The sequence below is a fragment of the Gambusia affinis genome, linkage group LG13 (assembly GCF_019740435.1).
Source record: "Gambusia affinis linkage group LG13, SWU_Gaff_1.0, whole genome shotgun sequence".
NCBI classification, from domain to species: Eukaryota; Metazoa; Chordata; class Actinopteri; order Cyprinodontiformes; family Poeciliidae; genus Gambusia; species Gambusia affinis.
In genome coordinates, this window is record NC_057880.1 from 7,581,871 (window position 1) to 7,609,686 (window position 27,816).

General features: G+C 39.0%; 1 protein-coding gene across 1 annotated transcript in view; it reads left to right on the forward strand.

Moving 5' to 3' along the window:
• srbd1 (S1 RNA binding domain 1) overlaps positions 1 to 23,380 on the forward strand; it is a 56,773-nt gene extending 33,393 nt beyond the window's left edge. Inside the window, exons 17-21 of the mRNA XM_044135572.1 lie at positions 10,608 to 10,714; positions 11,795 to 11,962; positions 13,839 to 13,979; positions 20,952 to 21,136; positions 22,551 to 23,380. Of these exons, the coding sequence (XP_043991507.1) occupies positions 10,608 to 10,714; positions 11,795 to 11,962; positions 13,839 to 13,979; positions 20,952 to 21,136; positions 22,551 to 22,843 (894 nt within the window). The 3' untranslated portion in view covers positions 22,844 to 23,380. The remainder of the gene's footprint in view (positions 1 to 10,607; positions 10,715 to 11,794; positions 11,963 to 13,838; positions 13,980 to 20,951; positions 21,137 to 22,550) is intronic.
• Positions 23,381 to 27,816: the final 4,436 nt, after the last annotated feature.

Here is a 27,816-nt window from a genome sequence, read left to right on the forward strand (position 1 = left end):
TAAATTATTAAGAGTTCAGCCATGACACACATAAGAACTTTAGTTTCTGCTGCCTCTTGTCCCTATTCATCTCGGGGTTCGTGAACCTAAAACAACACAAAAGCTGATTTTGCGAGCTGTGAACTCACTACGTGTCGGTGTGCGCCTTCTATTCGCAGGAACTATGAATTCAATATCTTTGTTGTTGCTAGATTCAGGAAATAAGACATGAAATAATACAAAACAAGCCAAGAACCTTGGATGGCATGTAGCAGTCATGACTCATTGTTGTGCCTTCCAGCTAAACATGATGAAATTTGAGTAATTTAATGACGAGACAGTCGACGCCATCTTTAAAATGTTTAATTAAAAAAAATTTAATAAATCGGTTGGCAAGATATAGGGCTTAAAAGATGTGCTCCTTCAGAATGTTAAATGTGCAGAATTCCTGTTTGTGAGGATGTGAAGCTCATTTGAACATTGAGCTGTGATGCGAGAAAGGATGATTTTTCTTGTGCTGCAAGGCAGAGTAAGAACAAAGATGAAAACGCTGTTTGACTTTTTGGTTGAACAATGAACAAACTAATAAATTACAAAACTGTTAAGTATAGTTTTTTATGTAGTATTGGTATTATTAATGATAATGATAACATATTTCCTTGTGAATCTACTAAAAGCAAAACTATTTGTTACATTTGGCTGTGATTGGGCATCGGTAAATCAAATACAATAAAAGCTAAACCTTTTCATAAATGCATCCAAAAATAGTCACTCTTACAAGTTGTTTTGTGACTTTCTCTTTTTTCCATATAAATATCTTTAGAATAAAACACCAGAATCTGCAAAATACACCTCAAGGAAAACAAGAACTCATCAGCTTGGTGCAAAGCCTGATTGGTGCAGCTCTATTTTTGTTATATGTACCGGTAGGCCTCTGAGAAGAGCCCCGGTGGAAAACCACTTCATGATACAAGAGGAAAAATAGAAGCGAGAGTTAGCAAAGACTGCAGATGGTGACAAAAGTCAAAGGCACACGGAATGAGCGGAAGAAGCTAAAACGGACATTTGAGAGTGAAAGGAGCAGGTCAGGTTGTGCAGCTGCCTGTGTGTGTGTGTGTGTGTGTGTGTGTGTGTGTCTTGAGGAGCGTGTTAGGTCACAGGCCCTTGTCTCTCATCACATTCTGCCGGGCTCTCTTGGGTGCCCACAGTTCTGCACTTTTCGCTCTCAGATCATGTGACTGGGTCAACAAATGATAATATAACAGAGTAAATAAACTCCTGGTGCTGACAGATATGAGATGGGACATCAGTTTAACCTGCATGTGTGCTCACGCAAACACTTTTACACACTTTCCCCTCCCTGTTTCTTCTCACAGTTAGCAGGTAAGAACGTATGCACATAAATTCATGTGTAGTACATAACTCTTAAGTGTTTTTGGGTTTTTTTTGGATACGTGTGAAAAAAAAGTGAGCTCATGGCTACGTTTTCTTTTGTGCGATTCATGGCATTTTGAGGTTTCTTAAAGTTTATTTCTCCTAGACCCAGAAAGCATAAGGGCAGATGTAACTCTAGCAGCTGGCACAGCATGCGCTCTCTTTCTCTCCAACTCTGCTGAGCCAGTGAGTGACAGCTCTGAGAGAAAGGCGGAAATGAGCTGTGGGCTAAAAAAGTGAAGCCCATTAAATTCAGATTGGGTGTAAGTATTGGTGTGGGAACATTATTTTCACTGCAGCCCTCCTGGTTTAAAGGTCTCGCTGGATATTAAAGGTCTTAGATGGCATGGTTAAATCTGCAGCGAGTGATACTCCTTTCCTCAATATTCATTTTAACAGAAATATGCATTTAATGAGAGGTGTACATTTAGGACAGTTAAATTAACACATTTTAAAGTAGCTTTTAGCTCTTTTTATTGATCGGAATCGACCTAAAGAGAACTCTCTGTCACTTGCTTGTTGTGTTTGTGGTGCTTGGTTAACAGTTGGGCAATCCCTACAGCGGTGGAGCTAATTGCTACTGAAAAACAAATACAAAGGCACACACTGCTGTGTAAGAAAACATTAACCACCTGCCGGATATTAAAGTAACTGTCAGTCTTCTCCTTACAGCTTTCAGACTTTCCCTCATTCTTGCTTTTTGACCTGTATTTTCATGTTTGTGCCCCGATGACTGATCTTCATCAGTCAAACACCAGGGTTTTAAATTAGATTAACAAAATTGTTTTTGTCTTTTCAACTATACTCTTATAACAAGGATAAACATGAGTAATGACAGAGTGGCCACAAACTTAATCCAGTGACCCAGGATTAAGTTTGGTGAGCTTAAAGACCTGAAAAATCAAAGCCAGTTCTTCGTCGAAGCACATGTTCTTCCACAAAAAAAGCTAAATTGCTTTTGGGTTTCTTTCACCCCAGCACTGTTTCGTCCATTTCAATCAAACTGTAGTTCGTCTGCCTGGAAAGTCAGGTTCATTTGAGGAGGTGTGAATGCGCAATCAAGCTCTTGATGCCGACCAAAATGCAAATTTAAATTAGGAAATGTAAAAATCTAGGACTTGGTTAAGATGAAATGGAAATAGACAATTGTGAACAATATACATGTAATTTATAGACTTATTATATCATTTGCTATTAGTAGCCCTTACACAAATTAAGTACAGTAAGGGTTTCCCATCCCAAGTGGCAGAGGTTCTTCACAGGATGATGGGAAAAGGGGATGATTTCCTGTAGTGGAGCTCAGTAAAACTGCAGGAGAACTAGCTTCACTTTAGTTTAGCGCTGAAAGGAAACTATGAGATTAATGCCAATTTTAGCTTGGTAGGTGGCTAATACTTAGCCAGTTAGAGTGTTTAAAAGTAATTTATATCCTGTTTGTAACTCTGTCAGTTTCATTTTTCTACATAATAACCACAATAAATATAATAATATGAATATAAAATGATATATAATGTGTTATAGATGGTTAAGAAGTATAGAGAGCTGGTAGACTGCTTTGTGTCAAGGTGACAATCATATCATCTAAAATCTAAACAAAACTGATGAGATTGTAGATTTCAGATGAAACAGGATTAGATCAAACCCTACTTCCATCATGGGAAACAAAGTGGAGGTGGTTGAGGAATATAAACACGTCAGTGTTCATCTGGACAGCAGATTGGACTGGAGGCACAACAGTGAAGAGTCTATAAGAAGGGAAAGATCAGACTGTACTTCCTGAGGAAGCTAAGATCCTTCAAGGTTTGCTGTTAGATGAGGTAGATCTTCTACAAGTCTGTTTTTGAGAACCATCATCTGGTCTTCAAAAGGCTAAACAACCAGATGAAGGCTGGTTCTGTTCTGGGGTCGACTGTGGAACCTCTGGAGATGATGGTGCAAAAGCGGATTTTATATAAAATCAACTATTTCTGGACAAACCGGACCATCCTCTTCATGAGACTGTCATAGAAAAACAGAGCGTCTTCAGTCAGAGGCTTCTTCACATGCGCTGTAATACACACCCCTACAGGAGACACAGCCATCAGCATCTACAAAACTCTGAAGAGCCTTGAATAATTTGAGTTGCAACAACATTTAATGTCCTTCTCAGATCGATAAAATATTTTTGAATAAATATTTTTAGCTCTGCAGATGATTTAAAGTGATAGAGGCTTCTTAAATTCTTATGTAATTGGGTTATCAGCCAGTTGCACAAGAAGCAGGACAACTCAACAACTACTTTCTTTCCCACTTAAAAATAGGAGTAAAAAAATAATGTGAGTGCATCCAGCTCAAAGCACTCACTTTCTCATTTGCGACTCTTAAAACTTAATAATACCTCACACTTAATACACCAGGTAAATGCATGCTGGCAGCAGCTATGTAGCTCTTAGCAACACAAACCGCTTTGACAAGATAATTGTGTTTTAATATGGTAAGACCTGGCACACTCTCTTGAAGTCAGAGCTAGCACAAAAAAATTGTGCTGCATCTCTGGTTGGAGCAAAAGATGCTCGAGAAGGAAGTTAAAGTTTGGGTAAAGCAGCAAAGAATTTGACTGCAATCAACCAACCTGGATTCTTGATAAGAATAAGACGAGGCTTTTCCGTCTGACCGTTACGATTTTATTTCCACCGAGCCAAATCCGTAGCAAAACACACACTTTTTGCAAAATTATCTGAAATATTGTGTTTTTTCAATTTTTTAAATGTAAGCTGAGCAAGTGATGTCATTTTCACAACGGAGTCCACTGTTTCTCTCCTGCATGGGCGCATACCATCGTACAGCTTTGATTGACGGAGCCTGGAGGGGAGATAGGAGCAGACAGAGCAGCTGGTAAAAGAAAGAGTGATAAATAGAAGCTTAAAGTGACTGATGGTTCCTGCTTTGACTTATTGAGGCATGGGAAAAAAATATAACAAGATCTTAAGAGATGATCAGTTACAGAAGCTTCTAATTGCGTACTCCTATTATTTTAATTATTTTCTTGTGATACTTCCCGGCATGATTGGTGCGATTTTCATTGAGCTTTTCATTTGCGTTAAATCTGTGCAAATTCTTTGCAACAATTTATGCTAATTTGCTAAATATACCAAGTTTAAAATACGTTTGGGAAATGTTTTCCTGCTTTTCTTCTTTATTATGTTTTCATAAAAAAAATTTTTGTGATAGATTTTTCTTTAAGCATGTGGCTGAAAATCATCACCTTCAGAAACTCTTAGCTCATCAGATTTAAAAGCCCTGATGCATTAAATAATAAATTGAACATTAAATTCTTGAAGAGTTAGAATTTAAAATTAGTATTATTTGGTATGAGTAAGGAAAAATCCCAAAAATATATTCTTTTTTTTACTATAGTGTAATAGAGACCAGGTAACCTACTTTACTTCAGTCTCTATTTCCGTGGATCCATTTGTGTGTGTGTGCGGTGTGTTTTGTGTTGATACATGGTGAAATACCTTTCATTAATCATCAGGTGAAAATGATACGACGGCAATGCGATGGCTTTATGATTTTAGCAACATCTGTCAGAAATGCCCGGCAGCGATTTTTCCCACTTCCTGCAAAACAATCACGTAGACGTGCACATGCATGCATACGCCAACAGACAAAATCCTGCTCTCCAGACGTGCATGCCTAAAATAGTGTAAGCTGTGCTTCCCGGGACTTTACACAGGCCCTAAAGAAGTTGTCAGTCATGGAGAACGTGAACGCCAGATAACCCCTGTGAGAGCTGGTTCGCTTCAACGCAGCTCATGTAATCAGGTAATTATGTGACAGAAGTAAGCGACATGTTTGGCTATGCCGTGTCACACTAAGTAAATTTAAAATATTTCAAATTTCTCTCCTGTTATGTTCAGACCTCTTCATTGTGGCAAATGTTCCACGTTTCCAGACACAAGCTCACCTCTTTTATCAGGCGATCTAACACCTCAGGATGTTTTGGTGCAAATTACGCTTTACATCGTGCATAGAGCATCGTGCAGGTGGAAGCGTTATTTAAACTCTGTTTCTGAAGCAGGAATAATTGGGCGCCGAAGACTGACTTAAATCAAGGAAAATAAAATGAGTATTTGAGTTAGAGACATTGGGAAGTGACAGTTCCAATGTGTTTCAGTGACCATTAGGAAGTTAACAAAATTGGTTCATTTAAGATTCGGCATCTTCAAAGTTGAAGTGCGTGTCAACACAATGTGACTTGTTTTGCAGAGTTGATTTGCTCGTTCTCTCTTGAAAGAACAGAGTAGCGTATCTCGAGGATTATATTCCTGCCCTATTTGGTGTTGTGAGATAAACGTTGCCATATTTGAGCAAAGTAAAGACTTTTGCATGTGAAACAAAACACCAAATATTTCAAAAGCAACATTCCTTCATAAACATGGCGTGCAAACCTTAAAGCACGGTGGTGGAGGGCTCATTGTTTGGGCCCATGTTGCAACCACACGGGTTGGAGTAGTTATGATATTCTCCACTTGTTTACCCTGTTGTTTTGAACATTAAATGGTCAATTTCACATTATGCATTTTTCAATTTTTGTAAGAAAAGATTTTTATTAATAATTTGTAGAAAATTTAAAACTTATAAAGTGTTTCATATACTTATTACAAATGATAAAACATATAAATATCTTTCTAAACTAATTGAAATGTTTGCTTGCATTCAAAAATAGCTATCCTGGGCTCCTGAACTTGACCCCTTGGATAAAACGTTCAAACGTTGAATAATGATTTCTGAACCTACTTTTCTGCATTCCCCTCCACGCAGCCGGAGTTGCAAAACAAGGAAATAAATTCCTTATGTCGAAAGCAATGGAAAGACCTTAAATGAAATTTGATCCCCAGGTTTGAAATCATTTTTACAGTTAACCTTCCATCATTACTTCCTTTAGGCTCTTTGCGCATGCAGTCACTCCGGCTCCAGAGTTCTTCCATTTGCTTAGCTCTTGGTGACAAGATTCATGGTTTCTTAGTTAGCTGTCGGCCTCATGACTTCTGCCATCTTTGTCCGTCAACACCTCAACTTTTAGCAGTTACTTTTGCACCCCTTTTTCCCCTCTTGAGTTTCTCCCTCTGTGTTTCTTTGTAAGAGGTGGCTTTATATGTACATGCTTCTTGTTAGGCAGCGCGCCACAGAAGAAGGACGTTGATGTTTTTCAGCTTCTCGGTGAAATACCGAGAAAGTGAAAAGTTTATTTTGGTTTTCTGTCCTTCTCTCAGCATTTTTCACCTTTCATGCCTTTTTCTCTCTTTCTCACTCGCCCTCTGATTGACATGTGGTAACTCAGCAGAGTTTTAGCACTTGTGGTGCAGACAGAAGCACTTTGTTAAAGTGTATTGGTAAGCTGACTTGAGCTGGTTTTTGGGCCAATGCAAACATGACCTTCACACATAGGGATCCAATCCATTGGTTCTGGATTAGCATGAGGTTTTGGCTGTGGCAGGTGGAACTAACTAAAGCTTTGCAAATCTATCTTATCGATTTCAGAGTCACTTTTTCTGGCTTTTAATTCTAATGAAAAAAATGCACCAATAGAGGAAAAACACATAAAAACTTGAAAATAAACAGAAATGTGGCATAATATGTTCCTGCAATGAAACTGAACAAGAGCCAATGTCTCTAATTCTACCTCATATATATGATCTCCTAATGGCAGAAATGTTTTTATTATTATTGTTATTTATTACGGACCACTGATTCAGTATAATTGTTTTTTCAACTTTGAACAATCTCTCATTCTGCTGTGGTGCAACCACAAATTTAATGGGTTTTGCTGGTATTTAGTGTAACAGTCCAACACAAAGTTGTGTCAAGTCGTGAAGTATGAAAAAGGTCAGATGGATTTCGCGCTTTTTACGAATTGAAAAGCAGAAATAATATTCCTTCGATTTGCATTTACTAGTTGGTGGAACCTCCTTTTGCAGCAGTTACAGCTGGAAGTATTCTTCTGCGATTCCTCTGTCAGCTTTGCACTAGTTGTGACTGAAATTCTTGCCCATTTTTCTTTGCAAAGCTCAGTCAGGTTGGATGGGGAACAGATTGTAAATTGGGTTCATGCTTTATGTTTGGTGTTGTTTTTCCTTTGGAAGCCAAAACTCCACTCCAGTGTTTACGTCCAACATGTTTTCCTTCAGGATTGCCCTCTATTTACCCCTTTTCATCAATTTGATCAGATTCCTGCTCCCTGGTGAGGAAGGCATCCCCACAGCATAGCACTGTCACCACCGTGTGAATTGTGAGGTGATAGATTTCATGCAAAAATCCCAATAGAATGCACTGAAGTTTCCAATTACACAAATCCGAAAATGTGACAAAGTGGCTTTGAAAGGTCTTGCAAAGCACTGTAAATAGAGTGTAACTTAACATTTGAAATTAATACAGAAGGACAGTTTCTTGGATACTGATTGATGACTTTAAAACTGGGGATATATACATACACTCAGACCAGTTTTAAAATCCTTACCCACTTAAGATTTTTGATCATGGTAAAACAAGATAGATGACGGTTTTGGCCATTTTCTTCTTCTTTGTTTTTCTCCCATCAGTTTTTAATTATTGAAAATGAATTACAGTGTATGATTAGGGTTAATCCTAAGGAATTAATACCTTTGTAGGCAATTAACTCCCATCTGCATTTGAGCCAACTATGTACAAAGACGTAGTGAGATCTGTGTGCAATTATAATACCTTTCTTTCATTCTCTCATGCAGCTCATTTGAGTAGAAATATGAGAACAGATTTACTGAAGGTTCAACCTCTCCATGGTGCTCACACCTTCAACTTTCTCGTGTGAAAACATTCTTTTCTGGTGTGACATTACAGGTGATTTCCTCTCCATCCTGTCCTACTATCTCTGACTCTTGTCTCTTACTATGCGCCCTCAGCAGGAAGTCATAAATCTTTCAACTCTACCTTTGTGGGAAGTCTTGTTCAGACAGTTCACTTTACTAACTTCAAAATGCTTCTGGTGATGCATAGCTTTAAAAGTATGAACTTAGTTTTCTTCTGTCTTTGTTGTGTTTACTTGGATTGTGGTTTGTATTAATAGAAGATGCCAAACAGGGCATCTACAAAATTAACAGTTGCGCTAAGTACAGGGTAAAGGTAATTTTGTGACATTAACTGTGAATAAATAACAATAAACAAATGTGCAAAAGTCCAGTACTTCATACTCTTGTATTAACATTATAATACACTGACTGTTTCAGTTTTAATGATGAAGTCAATACTATGTATGTTTTTGCTGCTTTGCCAGTATAGGTACTCGTTGTGCCCTTTGTCATGCTGTTTTGCTGGTCTGCTCTTTCATAAACCTGGTGTTATTTGGGTAAGTAGCTGGACTTTCTGCTCAGAAAGCCAACCTGTAATCTTTTCATTGGATATGATGTTCAAAGCATCATATCTAATGAAACCAGAGTTCCTTAGTAGGAGTGATAAGTGACCCTTGAAATTTTAGTGGTTTTGAACATTTTTAAAACTTTGATGTACCTTGAGAATCTCTTGTTGACTTATGTTAACTGGGAAAACCAAAAAAACATGCAGGGTTTAATACGAAGCTGTAGATTTATCAGTAATTTTTGCAGTTAATTTCATTTTCCATGACAGATATTAACCACGTTTGTGAGAAGAACGTATACATTGTTATGAAACTGCAAATTAATGTCTAGCTTTTAATAAATAAACAAATAAGTTAATTATGAAGCAGTCAAGTAGTCTTGAAACCAAGCATTACCCCAAGGAGTTGCATGTGTTCTCATATTTATTGGTACCTCCGGCTGACTCACCCTCCCTCTTTGTCCCCGTCTTGTCCATTGCTGACAGAGAAGGGTGTGTGCCTGTGTTGTTGTTATCTGTTTACAAGTCAGTGTTTGTTCAGGGCTCGATCATGTTACAGGGAAACTCGCGCTGCTCTCCGGCACATTTGTACACACGACACACAAAACTCATGCATGTAGACACCGCCACGGTGACACACAGATACGACGGCCCAGCAGGAGTTCACTTTAGAGCGTCAGCTAATCCTCAAGCAACTGCTGAGGCATCAAACTCCAGCTGCAGCCCTTGGAAACTGGGGATGTCCCACTGTTTGGTACTTTAATTCTGCTGCTTTATCTCATAGGATTTCTTTTGTTTTGCCTTTTCTTTTTCATTTTGATTGCTTAATTCTTGATCATCTCCAACATTTCTAAGTGTGAAAAATAGCTTTATGTCCTTTGGGACATTTCATACCAAATGTCTAAACCTCCATGTGAAACACTCTGTTGCTGCATTATCAACCAATTATGTAAAGTAATTTCCTATTCTCTTTATTATATAATGTCATTCTAAATGTGGTTGTTTGACTATTTAATAAAAAAAAACCTCAACTGCAGTAAGTCACTCATTAGTTTTTTAATTTATCATGCATCAAAAATATTACATTCCTTAATATTAGATTGGGGATAAAAAATAAATGTAAATCAGGAAATTTGGAATAATTGAGAAATAGCATATGACGGGTTACTTATCGTTATAGATAATTAAAGGAGGAAATCACCAAGAGAAAAAGATCCGCGTGGTTAAGTAGATGAGTATTAAAATAGTTAATCATTTGTTTAAATGAAGGTGTGAGATAAATAATAAAAAATAAATACTGCCTGCACTGCTTACTGTGTTGAAAAAATTTATAATAATAATAATAATATTAAAACATCTCCAGCCGAGCTTCCGCCTCACAGAGCACCCCTCCTCTCCTCCTCTCCTACTCGCTCCTGCAGACTAGCGGCAGCAGCAATTGGCAAAAACCTGGTGGAACTGTGCACCTGCTGAGCTCATCATACAAACTACTTCTCCGTTTAACACTCTTAGGAACAGTTGTAAATGGCATGATGAGGAGCGTTGTTGCGATGATGTGCTGAAGGCAGAGTGTCGGAGAGAATAGGAGCTTCTTAGAGAGTCAGAAGTCCAATTTCTAAGTGTTGAAATGCAAAGACATATGCAGCATTTTTATGATTACTCTAGGTAACAGAGTTACTTGATTGTGCTATAAAATGGCACTATGTGCTTGGAAAATACATAATATCAACCTTTTAAATGAAATCTTCAATTGTTTGGTCCAAGTTCACTGCAGTATCACAACTCTTATTTTAAGCTCTTTTTTGCAAATGTGTTTGTTTTAGCATGACGTGTCAGCTGGAGCCCTGAAGGCAGCGCTGGATGGAGTGGTGGAGGAGTGTGTGAGCTTTGTGGGAGTGGACATCAACATCTGCTCTGAGACACTAATGAGGTAACTCACGCACAGAGCATTCATGCACCGCTGCATCTTCTGGAAACGTGAAGCTAAAGCACACTGCACAAGTTGTTGTGATTATCAGTCACTTGATAACCGTAGCAGATCTTTGTGAAACATCATGTGAACATCTTTGAACATTTGTCACAGGCAGGTTTTTGTGTGTGTGTGTGTGTGGATCATCTTATTTGTATGCGCTTCACCTCAATCCTCTGACATACTTTCCCTTCGCAGTCACAACATCGCAAACCTTCACTCACGCCCATGAACAGACTTGGTGATTAATGCGCGCACACACAAGCGGCGTGCCAGCTTTTCTGTTTAGACTAATGCTTCACACCCTGGCCCCTCTTACAGGGCTGACTGGAGTCAGCTGAGGGGATTAGGAAAGTCTGCTCACACACAGAAAGGAAAGCATGAACATACGCAATAAAAAAAGAAAAAGATACATGAAAACCGCTTGTCGTGCATTGCAGGATACACACTTGCAGCGCTTTTTGCTGTCATATGCTCGTAAACCAGAATTGGAGGAAAAAAGCAGCTATTTTACAGTTAACAGCTAAGGAAGCTGGCATGAGCCTTACTGCAGCCATCAGGTCATCTGTTTACCTGTCTGCTCTGCTAGTGAACTTTTTCCATTTCTGCCACCAAAAAAGCAACACACACTAACACACAGACGTGTTGATGACTGAGGTGTTACGTGGAGTGTTGACACAGCTCTGTGTTTTAGAGTAAGTGACTCGCTTTGGGCATTAGCAGCGTCAACCTAATTGCGTTTCAAATTGCTTCACTCCTTTTCTTAGCCACAGTGGCTCATATATACTCAGTATCATGCAGTGTGTGTTTCTGGTGTTGTGGGTCTTGTTTAAAGGGCCAGGTCACAGTCATGTATTCCATAATGTATACAACTCTTTGTTTGGAAGACGTAGGCGTTGTTTTCTGTTTTTAAGCTTAACATAAGATGCTCTGTTGTACAATAAATTACAGAATTAAACAAAGATAAATGCAGAGTTTCCAAGAAGGTAATTAGACAGGTGCTGTGAGACATTTTTCTTTTAAGTTTGTTTCCTTCTGTAGGCATGTAGCAGGGCTGAACACGGGCAGAGCTCGGAGCATCGCAGAGTGGAGAGAGAAGAACGGTCCGTTCATCAACAGGGAGCAACTCAAACTGGTCAAAGGCATGGGACCAAAGAGCTACCAACAGTGTGCCGGCTTCATCAGGATCAACCCTCAGACTCTAAACAGGTAAACACAGATTTCTATGCAGAAAACAAAAAAAAAAAAAATAAATAAAACATAAAAACCTTCCATTTTTTTCCCAGAGATTTTTTGTTTACTAAGTTAAACTATTGGAAAGATTGTGTGAACTTCAAAGCGTTCATGAAAACTAGATAAGAAAATATGGACCAGTATTGATATTTGATGTAGATATTGCTATTATGGTTGATATTTACCCATATTATGTACATATATTACAAATATTTTACTACCATTTTGATACATCGTCTTCACCACTGCCTCTCTACCTCAGCTAAACTCCCAAGAGTCCGACACTGCATCACTGTCACATGACCAAACAAATAACACATGACCAACCACCTCCAGTCACCCTACAGAAAAGAACGTCAACAAAATGAAATTAAGTATTGGTTGTTAATATCGGCCCATTTTACTTATCGGACTGATAACGATATGTTAAGAAGTGACTAATTTCCGCTAACGTGTCATGAATTCTTAATAAAAACTGCATTTATAGTTTGATGTGGTCAATTACAATTCAACTCAGGACCAATTTGTTTATAATGTACATTCAAGAACCAGCAGCTGAACCTAAGTGCCCTCCAAAAAAATGACATCAGACAAACAAGAAAAAAAAAATCTTTTTAGACAAGTTCAAAAGCCAGGGAATAGAAATTGTTCTAAAAATATCTAATAAAGTAAAATTCCCAATATGCAGGTGTAGTTTAAAACAGTTTAGGAACGGCTGCCCCATATGCCCATGGTCCTCTTAAGTGTCAAACTAGAACAGGGAACGACAGATCTGACTAACACGACCATGGTTGCTTGTGTCAGTTGAAAATTGAATATCTGCGTTTTGTAAAAACTGCATCCGATTAATCTGAGACCCTAGTGTGCTAAAATAGAGGCCACTGCAACCGTTCAGGTAGGAAAGAAGGAAGACCTGGGTGAGCTTTCCGAGGTTGTTAAAAGAAATAAATGGAGGTACTTTGCAATCATTCTTTACTGACAAAAGTTAGCTTCATGGACAGCACCTATCTTTTAGATTTTAAGCTTTTTACCAGAACAACTTGCAGATTGTTAGCAAATGATTACCCTCATTTAGTCTCTGTGGAGATTTAGTTTCACTCACCCCTGAACATCTAAACGCTTTATCAAAGAAGTCCTGGCATCACGCTTTGTTTACACCCGGGCATCACTGGATGCATTACAGTGACATGCAAAGGCCAGGCTTAAAATAAATATTACGGTAGATATAAATGTGTTTGAAAGTAATGCCCAAGCACTCAAATCAAATAGCATTTATTTGAAATAACTCTGCTATGAATAGCGCCCTTATAGCAAGAAAATGCCTAAAAATAATTATGGATATGTTGCTAAGCTATATCTAGACACAACACTAATTCATTTCCTGATCTTAGGAGTTGTTTTGTGTTTCCTTATTATTAGATATTTTTTATATTAATGTGTAATAGATCAACAAAAGTGGCTTTAATTAAAGTTTGTGAAAACGGAGCCCATGTCCATTGAAAAAAAAACAAAAAAAACGTCTACAGTATATTCTAACAATATAAGTGGCCGAAGCTGCAGCCTCATATTACAAAGTAAGCATTCTGAGGTTTAGTGGTTTCTGCTCAAATAATTACTTGAGTTCATATGAAAATATAAAGTGAACCATTTAGTGTCTGGCAAAGCCAAGGCAGATCTGAGATCTGTGCAAAACATCAGCAGATTTAACATCTGAAAGCTGCTGACTGAGAATTTTATTGAAGCAATATTCAGACGTCCAGATCTATTGCTTAGCCGAACAAACGTTTCTTCACTTGCGCTTGATTTTAAAGGTGTGTAGCACATTTGTAATGTATGTGTTTTGGTCAAACAGTGCCAAGCCGTCGCCGCCGTGCGCACCAGAGAACCCAGCACCTAAGAAGAGCAAAGGGAAGGCGGGTTGCAGCATACCGACCTCATTAAACCCGCTGGACCAAACCTGCATTCACCCCGAGTCCTACCATGTAGCGGAGAGGTACGGCCCGCACAAACACACACCAAACACACACCACCGCACACCCACACTTGTCCAGCAGCAAACCCCACTGGCCGGGCATGTTCAGACAAAGATGGAGCTGATTTTAACACCGTCTCATATGGTGCTGGTTATAGCGGTGGAGGACTCTGATTTGATTTACGCAGACACGGGATACAAGAAAGGAGGCGTTTGCTTTCCGCATGTGCATGGCGGCGTGTGTCCCTGTGTGAGAAGTGATTGTTAGAGCTGCTGATGCTGTTATCAAAAGCACATTGAACATCTGCCGCAGAAAGACGTGTGCGTGCGCGCGTGTGCGTTTGTGGTGTTTAAACCCTTTCTCCTGCAGCTGTAGTCACTCAACTGTGTTTAGTCTACATACGTTCTGACACTAGTGGCTTTAAGAGTTACTCCACTCATGTTGATGCGCCTTTAATCGCCCCGGTACGTGTGTGGGATGGTGTGTGTCTCTCTGCACATACATGGAGATAGATTGCTTTATGAAACCTTTTCCTTGTCGATTCTGTTTTAGCCAAGGTGCCATTCTCCTTTTGTTATTTTGCACATCATTGGTCCAGTCTTATGCTAATTCTCTGTACTATATATTCACACTTCTGTCTCCTCTCGAAAGCTACAACTTTAAAAAAAAATTAAGTTTTATTCTTTCATGCTTTTCTGCCTGACAAATATCTCCCTCTCTTGAACTCTCTGAATATTTTTGTTTTCTTTCTTTCCCAGTGGTGTTTATTATCTTGGCTCCGTAAGGTGCCCGTCTCCTGCTGAATTAAAATGAAAACTTTTACCTAGAGAAGTTGGGAGCGCAAAGAGAAATCGCACTGTTCCTGCAAATGCTTAAAAAAGAAAAAAAAAGAAAAGAAAATAATTTAAATACTCAAACAAGGGTTGCTTGGGGGGAGGCGTGGGCGTTTAAATGTTCTGAGATCTTCACACTTAAGAAAAAACAGGGAAGAAAAAGGGACTTTGCATTTAAGGAACTTATATTTGTGTAACATTCATCAGTCTGAATCCAAATAACTGGGCCACGACTATAAAATTTAGTCGACAAATCCGAAGCTCCTCAAAATGCTTTCATCAGCTTTATGTGTACAAAGTGTATCAAGTTGAAACGTATTAGCTCCTCTGCTACGATGTTTAGATTGTTTCCTCTCTAGATCTGTTTATTGACACAATACTGAGCGCTAAGCCTTGAAAATTCAATTGCAGTTATAATTAATAATCACAAAAAAAAAAAACAACAAAAAAAAACATTTGAGCAATAGAATTGATATTTTAAAACTTTTGGAAAATCGCACCGTAGAATTGCTAACTGTGCGTGTCGTATATACTTAAATAACTGGTGCCACACAAAGCAGAAAGAATGACGTTGATTTATTTACTGGAGTTAAACACTATTATGGACCAGCAAACACCGACAGAGATGCTGAGCATCTTCAAGACTTTGTGAAATGTGAATCTGTTTTTATGCTTATTAGATCTATTTTTTTTTTTTCATTTAATTATTCACCACTAGTTAGTGCCATATCGAGGGGGCCTAAATCCACTCCTAAATCTACCGTCCTGCAGCTGACAGGTGTCTTGGAGAAGGGACATACGTCCAAAAGTTGCATCTGGACGACTGGACTTTTATATTGGAGTTTCACTACTGTGTTGCAAAAAAGGATATTTCTGTTCTGGTCTAACGTTTTCTATACGTCTTGCCACCACAGTGGCATTTGATGCACTTTTTAGTCACACAAATCCAACAAACAAATTAGGTTGTGACTTGTGAACAAGCGAATTCTGGTCATCTCAAACTTAAATTCAGTTCAATTCCTTGATCTCATAGAGAATACTAGAATAATTACACTAGTTTATGGTAGTTATGCTGCTCCAATTTAATGTCCCTGTGAGTGAACACTCATTCAAAATTGAAAAAGTGCAATCGCTGCTCCTGAAGGTTTTAGTCTCTCTTAGATCAGTGTCTAAGCTGGATCTCAGGTTCCAAACTGGGATCACAGTTTACTGTACGATAATCCTTTCGGCATTTGAAAGTGTAGCAGATTTTGAAGTAGAGCTGAAGTTGAAGTACCAGATAACAAAAAAAACTAAACTATGAAACAGCCCTTTTTTTGCATCTTACAGTTGGAAGCTAACTTGACAAGAAAGCCCAACCATGTAAATAAATGTTTTGCCTTGAAATGTGAAGAGTAAACTGTTTGATTTTTAGGTCTAGTAAAGCAATGAAGTATTAACTGGAAAGTATGTGGGTGACCTGGCAGCTGATAATCATGATGCAACCGTATCTGTAAGATCTCCTGCTCTTCTATTCACCTACAGCCGATGAAATCTGCAGGTCTGGGGAGGAGCGTTGTGAAGGAACGCTGTGAGCGTGTGTGTAAGCATTCATGTGTGTTGTGTCTTTATGGTTTATACGGAATATCATGTTCATCACATTAGGGGAACTAAATCCTCCATTACTGCTCGCAGCCCACACATCAGCCGCCTTTCTGAAACCATATATCCACACATGCAAAAAGCAGAAACACAAACGCGCAGACACATTTTGTCCACCTTGCCTTTATAAATTACGTTTTGCTTGTGCAAGAAGTGAAGCCTCACTCTTTGGATTGTTAATATTTATCGTCAGAAGAGAAGGGAGGTTAACATTTTCCTTTTTTTTTTCTTTTTTAACACATCTGTTAACAGGCCGTCGCAAAATTTTTGAGTCAGGTCCAATGTTGCAGTAATAGTAGTAGTAATCTAGCACCAGTCTGCTGAATATTTCCCTGATAAGTAACAGTCGGGGCCCGATATTTCTCCAACACAAGGCAGAGCGGATCCTTGCTCTGCACCTGGATAAAATCTACCATCACTGCCCACCCAGCTCCAGCCCCCTGTTCACACACACACACACACGCATGCATACACACCACCTACATGCACTGTGGTGGTAATAATTATTAAGTCTAATAGCTTGCCAAGCCTCTGGATTTCCAGTCTCCCTTAAATACTAACATACATCGCTGAAAAATGAGATGACCAACAGCAACGCACACTTATTGGCAGCAGCCACTATCACTCATCTGGGCCTTTTTTTCTCTTAGATTTTACTTGAAAACTGATATTCTGCTCTCTGTATCTAGTTGGATGTTTACCATTTTTTAGATTAGCAGTTGAGAAACGCTTGCTAATATGACAGGAAAGTGATGAAAATAGTTTAACACAAACAATTCATCTTTTACAGCGTGTCAGCCATGAACTTAAAAGCATTTTTATCGCGAACTGCCAACTAAAAGTTCAGTTATTTGTAATATCTCAATACAAAGACTGCTGTTCTGGTTGTCCACTGGCTTTGAATTCTTTAGCGAGACATTATATGTATCCTAGTCCTAATAAACCTTTAGATTGTGGTGAAAAATATTGTCTCTTTCGAGTATAAATTTAGTTAATACAACATTTCTCCCATAGGTTTTTGTATTTGAAAAACTCCACCACATACAGTCCCCAATGCAGTTGTCCCCGGTTCAGTTCCCATCCCTGAACCATTTGCTGAATGTCTTCCTCTTCTTGTATTTGCCTTTCCTCTTGTCCATTTGCTATTGAATAAAGGCCAATAGAACCAAAACACCTCTTAAATAATAAACCCCGTCTGTACAACTAGAACCACGACCAAACGTCTTTTTATTTTCCGCAAACGAAAGCAAGCTGAAGTTGTTGGTAAGAGGAGAAATCCAATTAGAGAATATTTTGGTCATGTTGAAAGGTGGGGCAAGTTGGAAAAGTAAACAATGGGACCTAATTTTCTAAAAGGTCAGGAAGTGAAAGATTCTTTGTCCTCACCACGATGTGGAGGTCTTGTTTTTACAAGTGGAAATTCTGCTCATGGTCAGTAGCGAGACAAGTGTCGTCCAAACATTTTGCCACATAGACCTAAATCAGGAGCAGTAGTGCCAGGACACAAAAAATGATATGTTTTTTTAAAATAAAATATGCATAATTTTGTTTGGATTTTGAAGAAGAATTATTATTTTTTCACTTCTTCTGCAAATTAAACACCCAATATTTTGAAAGCGCAAACTAAGTAGGCAAATGTTTTGAGAAAGTGAATCTGTTCACCATTCCAGATCCAAAACATAAAATGGGTTTTATGTTTGTATAACTTATGTTTGTATAACTTGTATTAAAGTTATACAATGTCCTAAATTTTGGGGGGCAATTCTGTTCTTTTTTTTTTTCTTGCTTTCCTTTTTTCCCCTATTATAATTTTCTCAACTCCATTTTTCTGAAAAGTTTAATAAACCCATAAGCTAGACGCTTTCAGACCAATTCAAGAAAACACCAAGAGCTGGTCAGAAGGAATGAGTTCACATATGGGAATGTTTCACATTTGATGACGCAATGAAGAAACCTCGCAAGTTAGATTGTTGCTCTGCTTAGATTACGACTCACATTTTTTACTTTACAGGGAATGCTGTGTGCAATTTGTAAACAGTGCACATCCAAATCCTATTGCGAAAAGTACAGTTGTGTAAGATGTCTTAAATGATGACGGGCATGATTGAACTATAATTTTTGGTAATTCTATCTGAAAAGAATGACTAGAGGTGACTAAAAACTAAATAACATTTTATGAAAAATAGAGTCTGACTAAAATAAATAACCACGTGCTGTTAAATTTAACACCGATCTTGTGTTTCTTGAGATAAATCGACTGAGACATACAAAATGTGCCCTGCTGAGCTTGAAACATACATATTCAGTTTCCTGTCCCTCCCTGGCTACCGTCTCCATCTCCCACTCGCTGAGCCGTCAAGTTGAAACCATTTCTCTTCCTGTCGGGGGAAAGATGAGAAGCTTAGACAGAAAAACGAGCGTTCACCTCGGTGTTAGACACAGCTCGGTCCTGAGGTCTTCGTTTTTTGGGGGTGTTTTTTTTCTTCACCGCTAAGCCATTTCTGGCACATATTCTGCTAACTATTTTTTAGTCATGTGGCTTACCGATGTTGACAGATTGATTCAGCTCGAATCCCCTCAGCCAGTCACTGAAATTCAGTGCCGGAGTCTTCTCAGCTCACAAGTGACTCATAGAAACCTTCATGCACAGCGCAGTCACTGTCCCCTCTCCTGCCAATTGAGCATTTCTGAGGAGCATTGTACATGAATCAACTTTGTGTGTACGTATATATGTGTGTGCTTCCACCTGTTCCGTCCATCACGGGGCGGACAGCTGCGGAGTCTTTTTGGCGTCAGCCTACCAGTAAGCGACATCCATCACTGGTCCACAAATGAACACATGCATTCACGTCCATCACCAGCTGTGCCCAGTGTCCGCCGTAAATAATATACGCAGTGTGCGCACAATCCTCCCACAGCCACACTTATCTCATTCTTCCATTACTTCTTTGTGCTACTTTGGACATAGGGACACTTTGTCACTCTGTCTGTTTAACTCGCAGAGCAGCTAATTAGTTTGGATTTATATTTCAAGCTCTAACTTGGAGCGGCCGTCTAGACATTATGGTGTGAGACATCATGGTTGGATAAAGTTATACAAGCGCGCGGGTTGGCAGGCTCGATGTCCAATCCCAGCACAGCGGAGGCAGTGTCCGGAGACTAGGTGTCAGGGCGTTTACAGCCCATTGTGGATGCACCTGATTTACCAAGGCATAAATAAAATGTGTTTTTGGAAATGGAAAGGCGCCTCAGCAGCTGATGATTACCAACACTCTCCCCCTTTAACTGGATTTCCCTTCAGTGGGAGCCTATTTCTGTTGATTTAAGTCATTTTATTTAACTTCCCTTCCTGGTTTTTTAGGAGAGGAAATATTTGAGCGTACAAGGAAGTGTTGGACTTGTTACAGTCGCCTCACTCAGGCTCATAATGGCTTCTAATTTTCCTTTCGCATAAAACGAGATTCTCTAAATGTTTAGAGGCTTTCACTTCAGGGATGGAAACGTGATTTTAGACAGTTCATCTTCTATCACCAAGTGTTTCTGGTGTTAGTAAATCCTTCTCGTGGTTCAGCACTTCAGGAGGTTAATGTCTACATTTTGGCTGTACCATCTCAAGCATTTTTGGCAGTCATCCTGTCTGCTGCAAGGTGTCCAAGTTTAGTACTTTTGCTAATTGAATTACCGAACAAACATCTCCTGTAAAGGAGTTTCTCAGTGATAGTTCTGCTGCAGCTTCACAAAGCTAAGCCTAACCTCCTGTCTTGTTTTAAGAATAGAGACTTTCTCCTGAACAATCTGTATTTCATCACTGCTTGTTGAACATTTAACACGTCCAACAGTTAGAGATGCACCAAGAAATCGACTGACAGCTGAAATCGTACAATTTTTAGCTTGACCGGCCATGACCCATTGCAGGCCAGTTGGAGACTCAAAACAAAAACCAAACTGATCACTGAAAACATTATATCTAAGCTTCTACAGGTTATACTGACGGCAATACTCTACAGGGAAGAAGATGTTATTGCAGGAACAAGTCAAAGTGAGATACTTTCATCTTCAGTGAGGTGTTTAAAAAATGAAAGTCAGTGGAAACAAACAGAAAACTGCATTTCATCTGTTCATCCAGCTGACTTCAGTAGATTAATGGAGGAAAATGACAGCAAAGGTTTTGCTCAGTTTTAATATTTTTTTGAGCTACGAATCTTAGAATTGACACTAGATTGTCCCAACAGGGAAATTTTTGCACATTGCCATGTTTGTGCATGGTTGCTCGTCTCATGTGTGTGTCATTGTGTGTGTCAGTGTTGCTCTGTGACGGACAGACGACATGCCCAGGGTTTATCCCACCTTTTCAGTCATCTTCAGGGTGGGTAAGAAATAATAATAAAGACTATTGAACTATTTTTTTGTTCAATTAAATTTGTTCTCATCCTTTTGGAGCCAAAACTGAAGCACAAACCCAATTAATTAAGCACTAATCGAACTTTTTTTTCTTCCCCTTTTGTCTTTTCTATCCAGGTTTCTTTCTCTTGTGGGTGGGATTGTGGACCAAATAGGCAGTGCAGGTTTGAAATACAGCGTGGAGAGCAAGGTTAACACGAGTTGTATTGAGGAACTGGCCAAGAAAGTGGACACCACCCCTGAGACTCTGAAACTCATCATAGACGGCCTGACGCAGCCCCCAGGCTTTGACATACGACAAAGTAAGTGTTTTTCTGCTCACAGTAACACAACTCACTCAGCTTGTTTAGCAACACAGAGACGGGCGATAAAAACCAAACTGTATATACAAAAAAAAATATATATATATATATATCTTTGCCAGCAATTTGCAGTAGCGACAGAATCAAAATTGTTTTAAAAAAAGATCTGAATAAATAATTTTTGTTTGAACTTCATGTTAGCCCGCTTTACACAATAAATGTCTTTTTTTTTTAATTATTATTATTTGCTACTGAGCTGGACCTTCTCCCAACAGTTCTGCTGTTCAAAATCTTGTGCAAAAACCTCAAATCTGGGCACAGAAACCTCTATGTTGGATCGTACAAAAGTTGATTGTCACTTTTCTGCAATCTAGCCGTCAGAGTAACTTCTGCTAGTCTCTCATCTTTCTGTCGTAATGTCTTTTACAGCTCCCCACCAGCTAACAGAAAATCAAAGCCGTATTTGTCCTCCTTTGTGAATGTTTTGCTAGTTATAACACACACTGACTGACTTTTCTAGCCTGGACTATAATAGCCTTGTCTTGGCAGCGTAACTTGATAGGTTCTGACAGTGCTGCGGCTTCCTCTCTGCAACCCAACAGTCCAGTCGGTGTCTTTCTGACAGCGTGTGATGGGTCCAGCAGACTCTGCTGCTGGACGGAGTGTGCGGCGAGCGCAAATGCAGCAAAAGCTGTTTTTCTGCTTAGCTTCAGGCTCTTGAGTTCAGGCACACATAAACAACCTCCGATTTAGTCCTGCTTTTACTCAAAATTTGATTTAAATATTATCTTACGCTCAGATTGTGAGAAATAAATAGTAGGTGAATAATTTCAAAGGCATTTATTGCAACACTAAATAACAAAGCAAATACTTTCATGTTTTTTAGCTATGGATTTGGATTTGTCCGGCTTCTTAGCATCGGCCAACTCTCCAAAAAAAAAAAAATAAAATTACGGAGCGCAGCTCAGAGGTTCACTCTGGGGTTGGCCCTATTCGGTTGCAGTACACTTTGCTTGGCCTCCTAGCCAGAGCTCAGCTGAATAAACAGATGGGCTGAAGCTACCGCATAAAATCAGGGGTTTGAGCGAGAATAATTGTACTGGCTATTTCCTGGATCGCAAGCCCTCGTTGTTTGTGTTAATGATACCGAAAGGAAAGCAGATCCTATGCGCTGGCTTGGTGGAAAGTACGGATGGACAGAATGCTGAGAAATGTAGAAGTGTTGCATGTAGACACAGGTGTTGGGTTACCCCTGGTATTGTGTGGATCTCCTCATTTTTCTTCATTCCCTCTCTCCTCCCCACCCCATCCCTCCGCACACAGTTTGACTAGCTGCTACACTTATTTGGCCCCATCTCCTACAAGTGTGTCAGCTTTTCTACATCCTCTCCTTTGACTTCCTTCTTTTTGGCAGATTTTGGGCAGGCGGACTTTAAGCGGGGCATCGTGTCAATGAGCGATCTGCGGGTCGGTGCCGTGCTCACAGGCCGAGTGGACAACACAACTCTGTTCGGAGCTTTCGTAGACATCGGCGTCGGCCGCGCCGGCCTCATCCATAAGAGCCACATCACCCTAGACAAGCTGCCCGCCAGTCAACGCCGCCGCAGCCTGGCGCTGGGCCCCGGGGAGAGGGTGGAGGTCCGGGTCCTCAACGTCGACGCTCAGAGGGGACGCATCGGGCTGGACCTGATTAGGGTCCTCCAGTAGATTCGGCGGTTCCTTTAAAGAATACTCCACACTTGGACTGTGCCTGTCACTTGAAGTTACACACAAACCAGTGTGAGAGACAAACTATCTCCAGATGTTTACAGAAACTCTGGACACAAAGTGACTTGCTGCTTCTGAGTACAGCTAATATATATTATTTATGGGAACGGTTCGAAATGTTTTACAATCGTTACACATTTCAGTGCCTGTCGGTGGCGGCTGTGACGCACAATGGTGGATAAGTTAGCACAAGTTTAGCTAAATACATGGTTAGTGAGTCAGACGACAGATGAAATTTATAATTAGCACGTTAGCTGTGAGGCTAATAGTGTCATACGTGAACCAAATTGGCGTAAGTTTACTAAATATGATGATGCTTGAATGTAATTGAGATTAGTATTCACAAACTCACGCGGAACAAAAAGTTGTGGTCTTGATTCCTTTTTTTTTGGTTTCGTTTTGAAAGACTTTCAGTAATTAGCCAATAAATATTTCTCTTTACTCCTTGTTTCTGATCTCACTTGCCATTCAATGTGAATTAGATATTAAAATATCTAATGAATTAAAATATCCGGAGTTGAGTTGAAGTTTATGTGCACACATCATGGCCATTGACATCACGTTGTTTTTGTGCTTTTCCTGGTGTATTTTGAAATATGGATTCAGCTTCAACTTCACTTTTTTAAAAATCCGGTGCACCAGTTTGAACCGATCCAAGATTTTCTCTCCCCAAACACGATAAAAAAATAAAAATAAAAAAATAAAAAACTAGACATGAAAGCTCAAATATCTGCTGCATTAGCGAGTTGTTCCATGTTTACAGCTTCTGGCTTAATTACGGCGGAATATTTGACCGCTGCTCTTGTTAGATGATTATTATTATTATTTTAAGTAGCCGGTCCCATACCTAGCTTTTAAACAAGTTCTGATAATTTGGAAGATCAACAGGTTAATTGGGTTGAGTTGAACGGGGGAAAATGTATGTGATGCAGCAAAAAGAAAAACTGCTTTTAGTCCAAGTTTTGATTACAGAAAAAGAGAAAAATATGTAAAGATAAAATAGGTGGGGGCATGTGGCTTTGATTGAGCGGGCGAGGGGAGGAGGATGCATCACAGAAGACGATGCTGTTTCTGACTGACTGTAGCGAAGCCTGAAGGCTTTTTAGGCAACATCCCAGACACAATTATCCTCTGATACACAAACGCCCTAATCAGCTGCTTCAAAATTAATCCCAGACTCCCCATCCACATGATCTAATTTCTTTGTTTTTTATGAAACCGGAATAAAAAGAAAACAGAAAATATGGTTCTCGGCAAGCCTTAGGCATTCTTTGCCAAACATTACAGTGAACGCGGAGTACCTCACTGTTTATGCTCATCATCTTCCTTTGGGCAAACAAATGGGATACATTTGAAATGCACTTGAGATGCACAAACACAAAGAAATATACGATTGCTTCTATTGCCGCTGACGGTTTTAAGTAAAAAATCTGAGAAGATTTTTGTGTCATTTCATTCGTGAACTGCTTTTTAAAAACTTTTTTTTTTTTCAGATTTAATAATGCCTCTCCTTGGCTTTATCTGATCTTTTTGGCAGAAACTCTAGTTTAAGAGCTCCCGGTGTTGTTGTTTTGGGGGAAATGTGGGTGTTTGTCCAAGTCGACACAGCTTCCCTCAGCACCATTCCTGCTTCCTCCCTCTACCAAACGTGAGCCCACAGACGTGACAGGCAATCTGGTAGCTACTGCTGCCCCTTGGCGTTTTTGTCAAACACTTTTCCAGTAATGAGCCAGTGATAAGAAGCAGACTGACTGCAGGAGGACTTTTGTATCTGTCTGTTATCCGCTGCTCCCTTTTGGCTCAAAGCTGTTGCAGCGTGAGCTCAGGTGCTCTCTGAAGTTTTCGATAAAATTTGGACAAATTGATGGGTAAGCAAAAATATTCAAGAAATCCTGCCTCTCGACTTCTCGCGAAACACACTGGCTCTTTAGAGTTTTCCGAATGTTATGTTGCTGAAACAACACAAACATCCCAAGCTCCAGTTCAGGGCTCCCAGCTGTCTTCTCTGTTAAGTTCCAGCATCAGAATCGTGGAATAGAAACAATTTCACCTTTTTACACAAAGAGAAAACGTCCCACGGCTGGTGACTGCATCCAAACAGTCAGTGGAGAAAATAGTTTACGCTGTTGATCCCGCATTTCCCAAGCCAGTTCTTAAAGCAACACAAAGTAAATATCTCAGACATTTTTTTAAAGAAATGCTTTTAAAATATTTGGATAAAAAAAAAAAAAATCAGGAAATTAAATTAAAACATAGAGTGTATGAATCTAGCATAAGAACATTTGGTGGTAGTCCTCTACTTACAAAACACAATAGTAACATTGTTAGACTTTCAGGGTGAGCTGGGAAAAATGACATCAATTAATCACCAAAATGTATTTTTTTAAAAGATGTTTTAATCCTGTAGACAAACAGTAGATAGTTCACTATTATGTCTAATCTTTCAGTGGAGCTGCTTCCCATTGGGAGGTTGGTTGGATGCGTTTGTTTGTGTCAGAATGTAATTGTAAGACAAGTTTTCTCATGTGTAGTTTAATTTTCGGAACGCATTGTAATATTTCTTTTGTTAACGCAATACCTTTCTTCCACGATTCATCTAAATAGAAAAATTAAAGACGTATTTCATTCTCAATAACTCTACAGTAAATAAAAAAAATATATCATTGGCATGTACAGTACAGACCAATATGTCTGTACTGTACGTTATATCAAATCACTTTTAATTATGTTGCAAATTTGTGTGATTTGTAATATTCAAAGTTAATTACACTATAAGTTATTGTTAGCCACAATCAGTGTTGTATAAAGTACTAAAAAAATGTACTTAAGTAAAAGTACAAATACATGGACAAAAATGTACTCTAGTAAAAGTAAAAGTACCACATTAACATTTTTACTTGAGTAAAAGTAAAAAAGTACTGGCTTTTAAAAATACTTAAGTATTAAAAGTAAAAGTACTTCCTGATTGCATTACTTAATCTCTAATACAATATCATTAAGTGTACCTATCATATTTAATTTTAATACATGAAATATGTGCCATTTTAATTAACAATACCACAGATAGAGCATGTTTTTATTGTGTTTACTCTCTGTGACAGTTTAGATTTAGATTTGTGATTCTATGCATCATAATTTCAGGGATGGAAACATCTTAAATCCACATTCCAATAAAAACACCTAGATATTAAATACTGAGAGCTGAAATAAATGTAACCAGTATCATTATCAATTCAAACTCTTCTTCATTCTGCTTTGCTTCCATCTCTGTGGCACAATCCGCAGTGGTTTCCTACCATCCCTAAAAGATATATCACCCATATCACCCAAGTCAGAAACCACAACTGTCTGCTCCATTAAACATAGAAATTAAGGCAATGCCCCAATGGTAAACAACACTCAACTATGAATACTGTCCAAGGTGCAAGAAGCAAGAAGTAACCAGGCAGAAGGACAATGACGGTTCTGACCCTGTCTGCCACCATGACAGGTTACCAACACAATCAAAGAGCCATGAGCAGCTCTGCTACACGTTCTTGTTTTGTTTATTGGCCAATTAAATAAATCTATCTATTTTTTAATTAAATAAAATAATAATAGCTACTGCAGTGTATGCAGAGCGTCACAAGGACAAAGAACGGCTCTCAGTGAGGCTTCAGTCCAATAGGACTTAGTAAAAATCCGTCCAGAAGAATCGGATCGTTCATCACTATCACTATGTAGCAGATTTTGGTCACAGCGTTGTCCCATAAATGCGACACCTAAAACAACACTTCCACACAATAATTAAACGCATGACTGACAACGTTTTTTCATCACAGAAGCACCATATGTGTCTCTGTACAGCTAGCTTTGCTAACATCACGTCCACATAGCTTACCTTCCTTTAAGCTTCCTTTCCAAGTGACGCTAAAAGTCGGACGAAGTTTCCACCGTCTGTGAAAGTGAAGCGCTGCTGATTTTACATGTCGCCAAATCTTATAATTTATGTAGCGAAATTCTATTATTGACGATTAGACACAATCATCTCCCGCTTAGTGGAAACCACTGCGCATGTCTGGGAGCTCCGCGACTGAAAGGAGGACGCGATGGGTGACGACAGTAATTAGTTGGTCACGTTATTGCTTGGATTTACAGCGCCTTGTTAAGTCCCTGAACTTCATATTTTAATACTTGGATGTAACGAGTAACGCGACGGTTTTTGTAGTAGACAATTGCTTGATAACAGGACAAACAATTGTTCACCCAGGGGTGGATTCATTTCTTTGCTGAGGCACTTGCCTCTAAATGGGATTAATCAGTACAATGTGCTTTTCTGTGTTGTTGTTAAATGTGCATATATTTTTCCTGGTTCTCTGTTTTTTCTCTCTTTCTGCCGCTGTAAAAGCAGACTTCTAGGTTGTTGTTTTTTTTGTATTCTCACCTCTCTTCCTAATCCGTCTTTCCCTTTCAGCTTGTTTACCCGACCTCTTACTAGCCTTTTTCTCTTTTTTATTTTTTTTTCTCAAGTGGAGAGTCGTAGCAAAATAGTAAATCTCTTTTCGTGTCAGAGTGCCAAGGAGACGCCTCGGCACCCTGACAATTTCCACACTGCAGGAGAGGACTTGTTAAAAAAAGAAAATGACAAAATGCGAAAATGTTTGGCGAGTATGAACACTTTTGCGATTCACTGCAAAAAAAAAAAAAGCTCATGTTAAGACAGTCTTCTTTTTACAGATGTAAGTTGTGAAAGTTTTCTTTTTAAGTTGTTTACCATTGCGCAATTACCTCTTAAAAAATTAAATGATTTATTTATCAAAATGAAAGATTATAACACAACTCCACTGAGTCTCCATGAAGCAGAAATGCAAAGTTCATATTTGACTCGTGTGAAATTTGAACAGTAGCCACCATAGCCATTAATGCCACTGCAG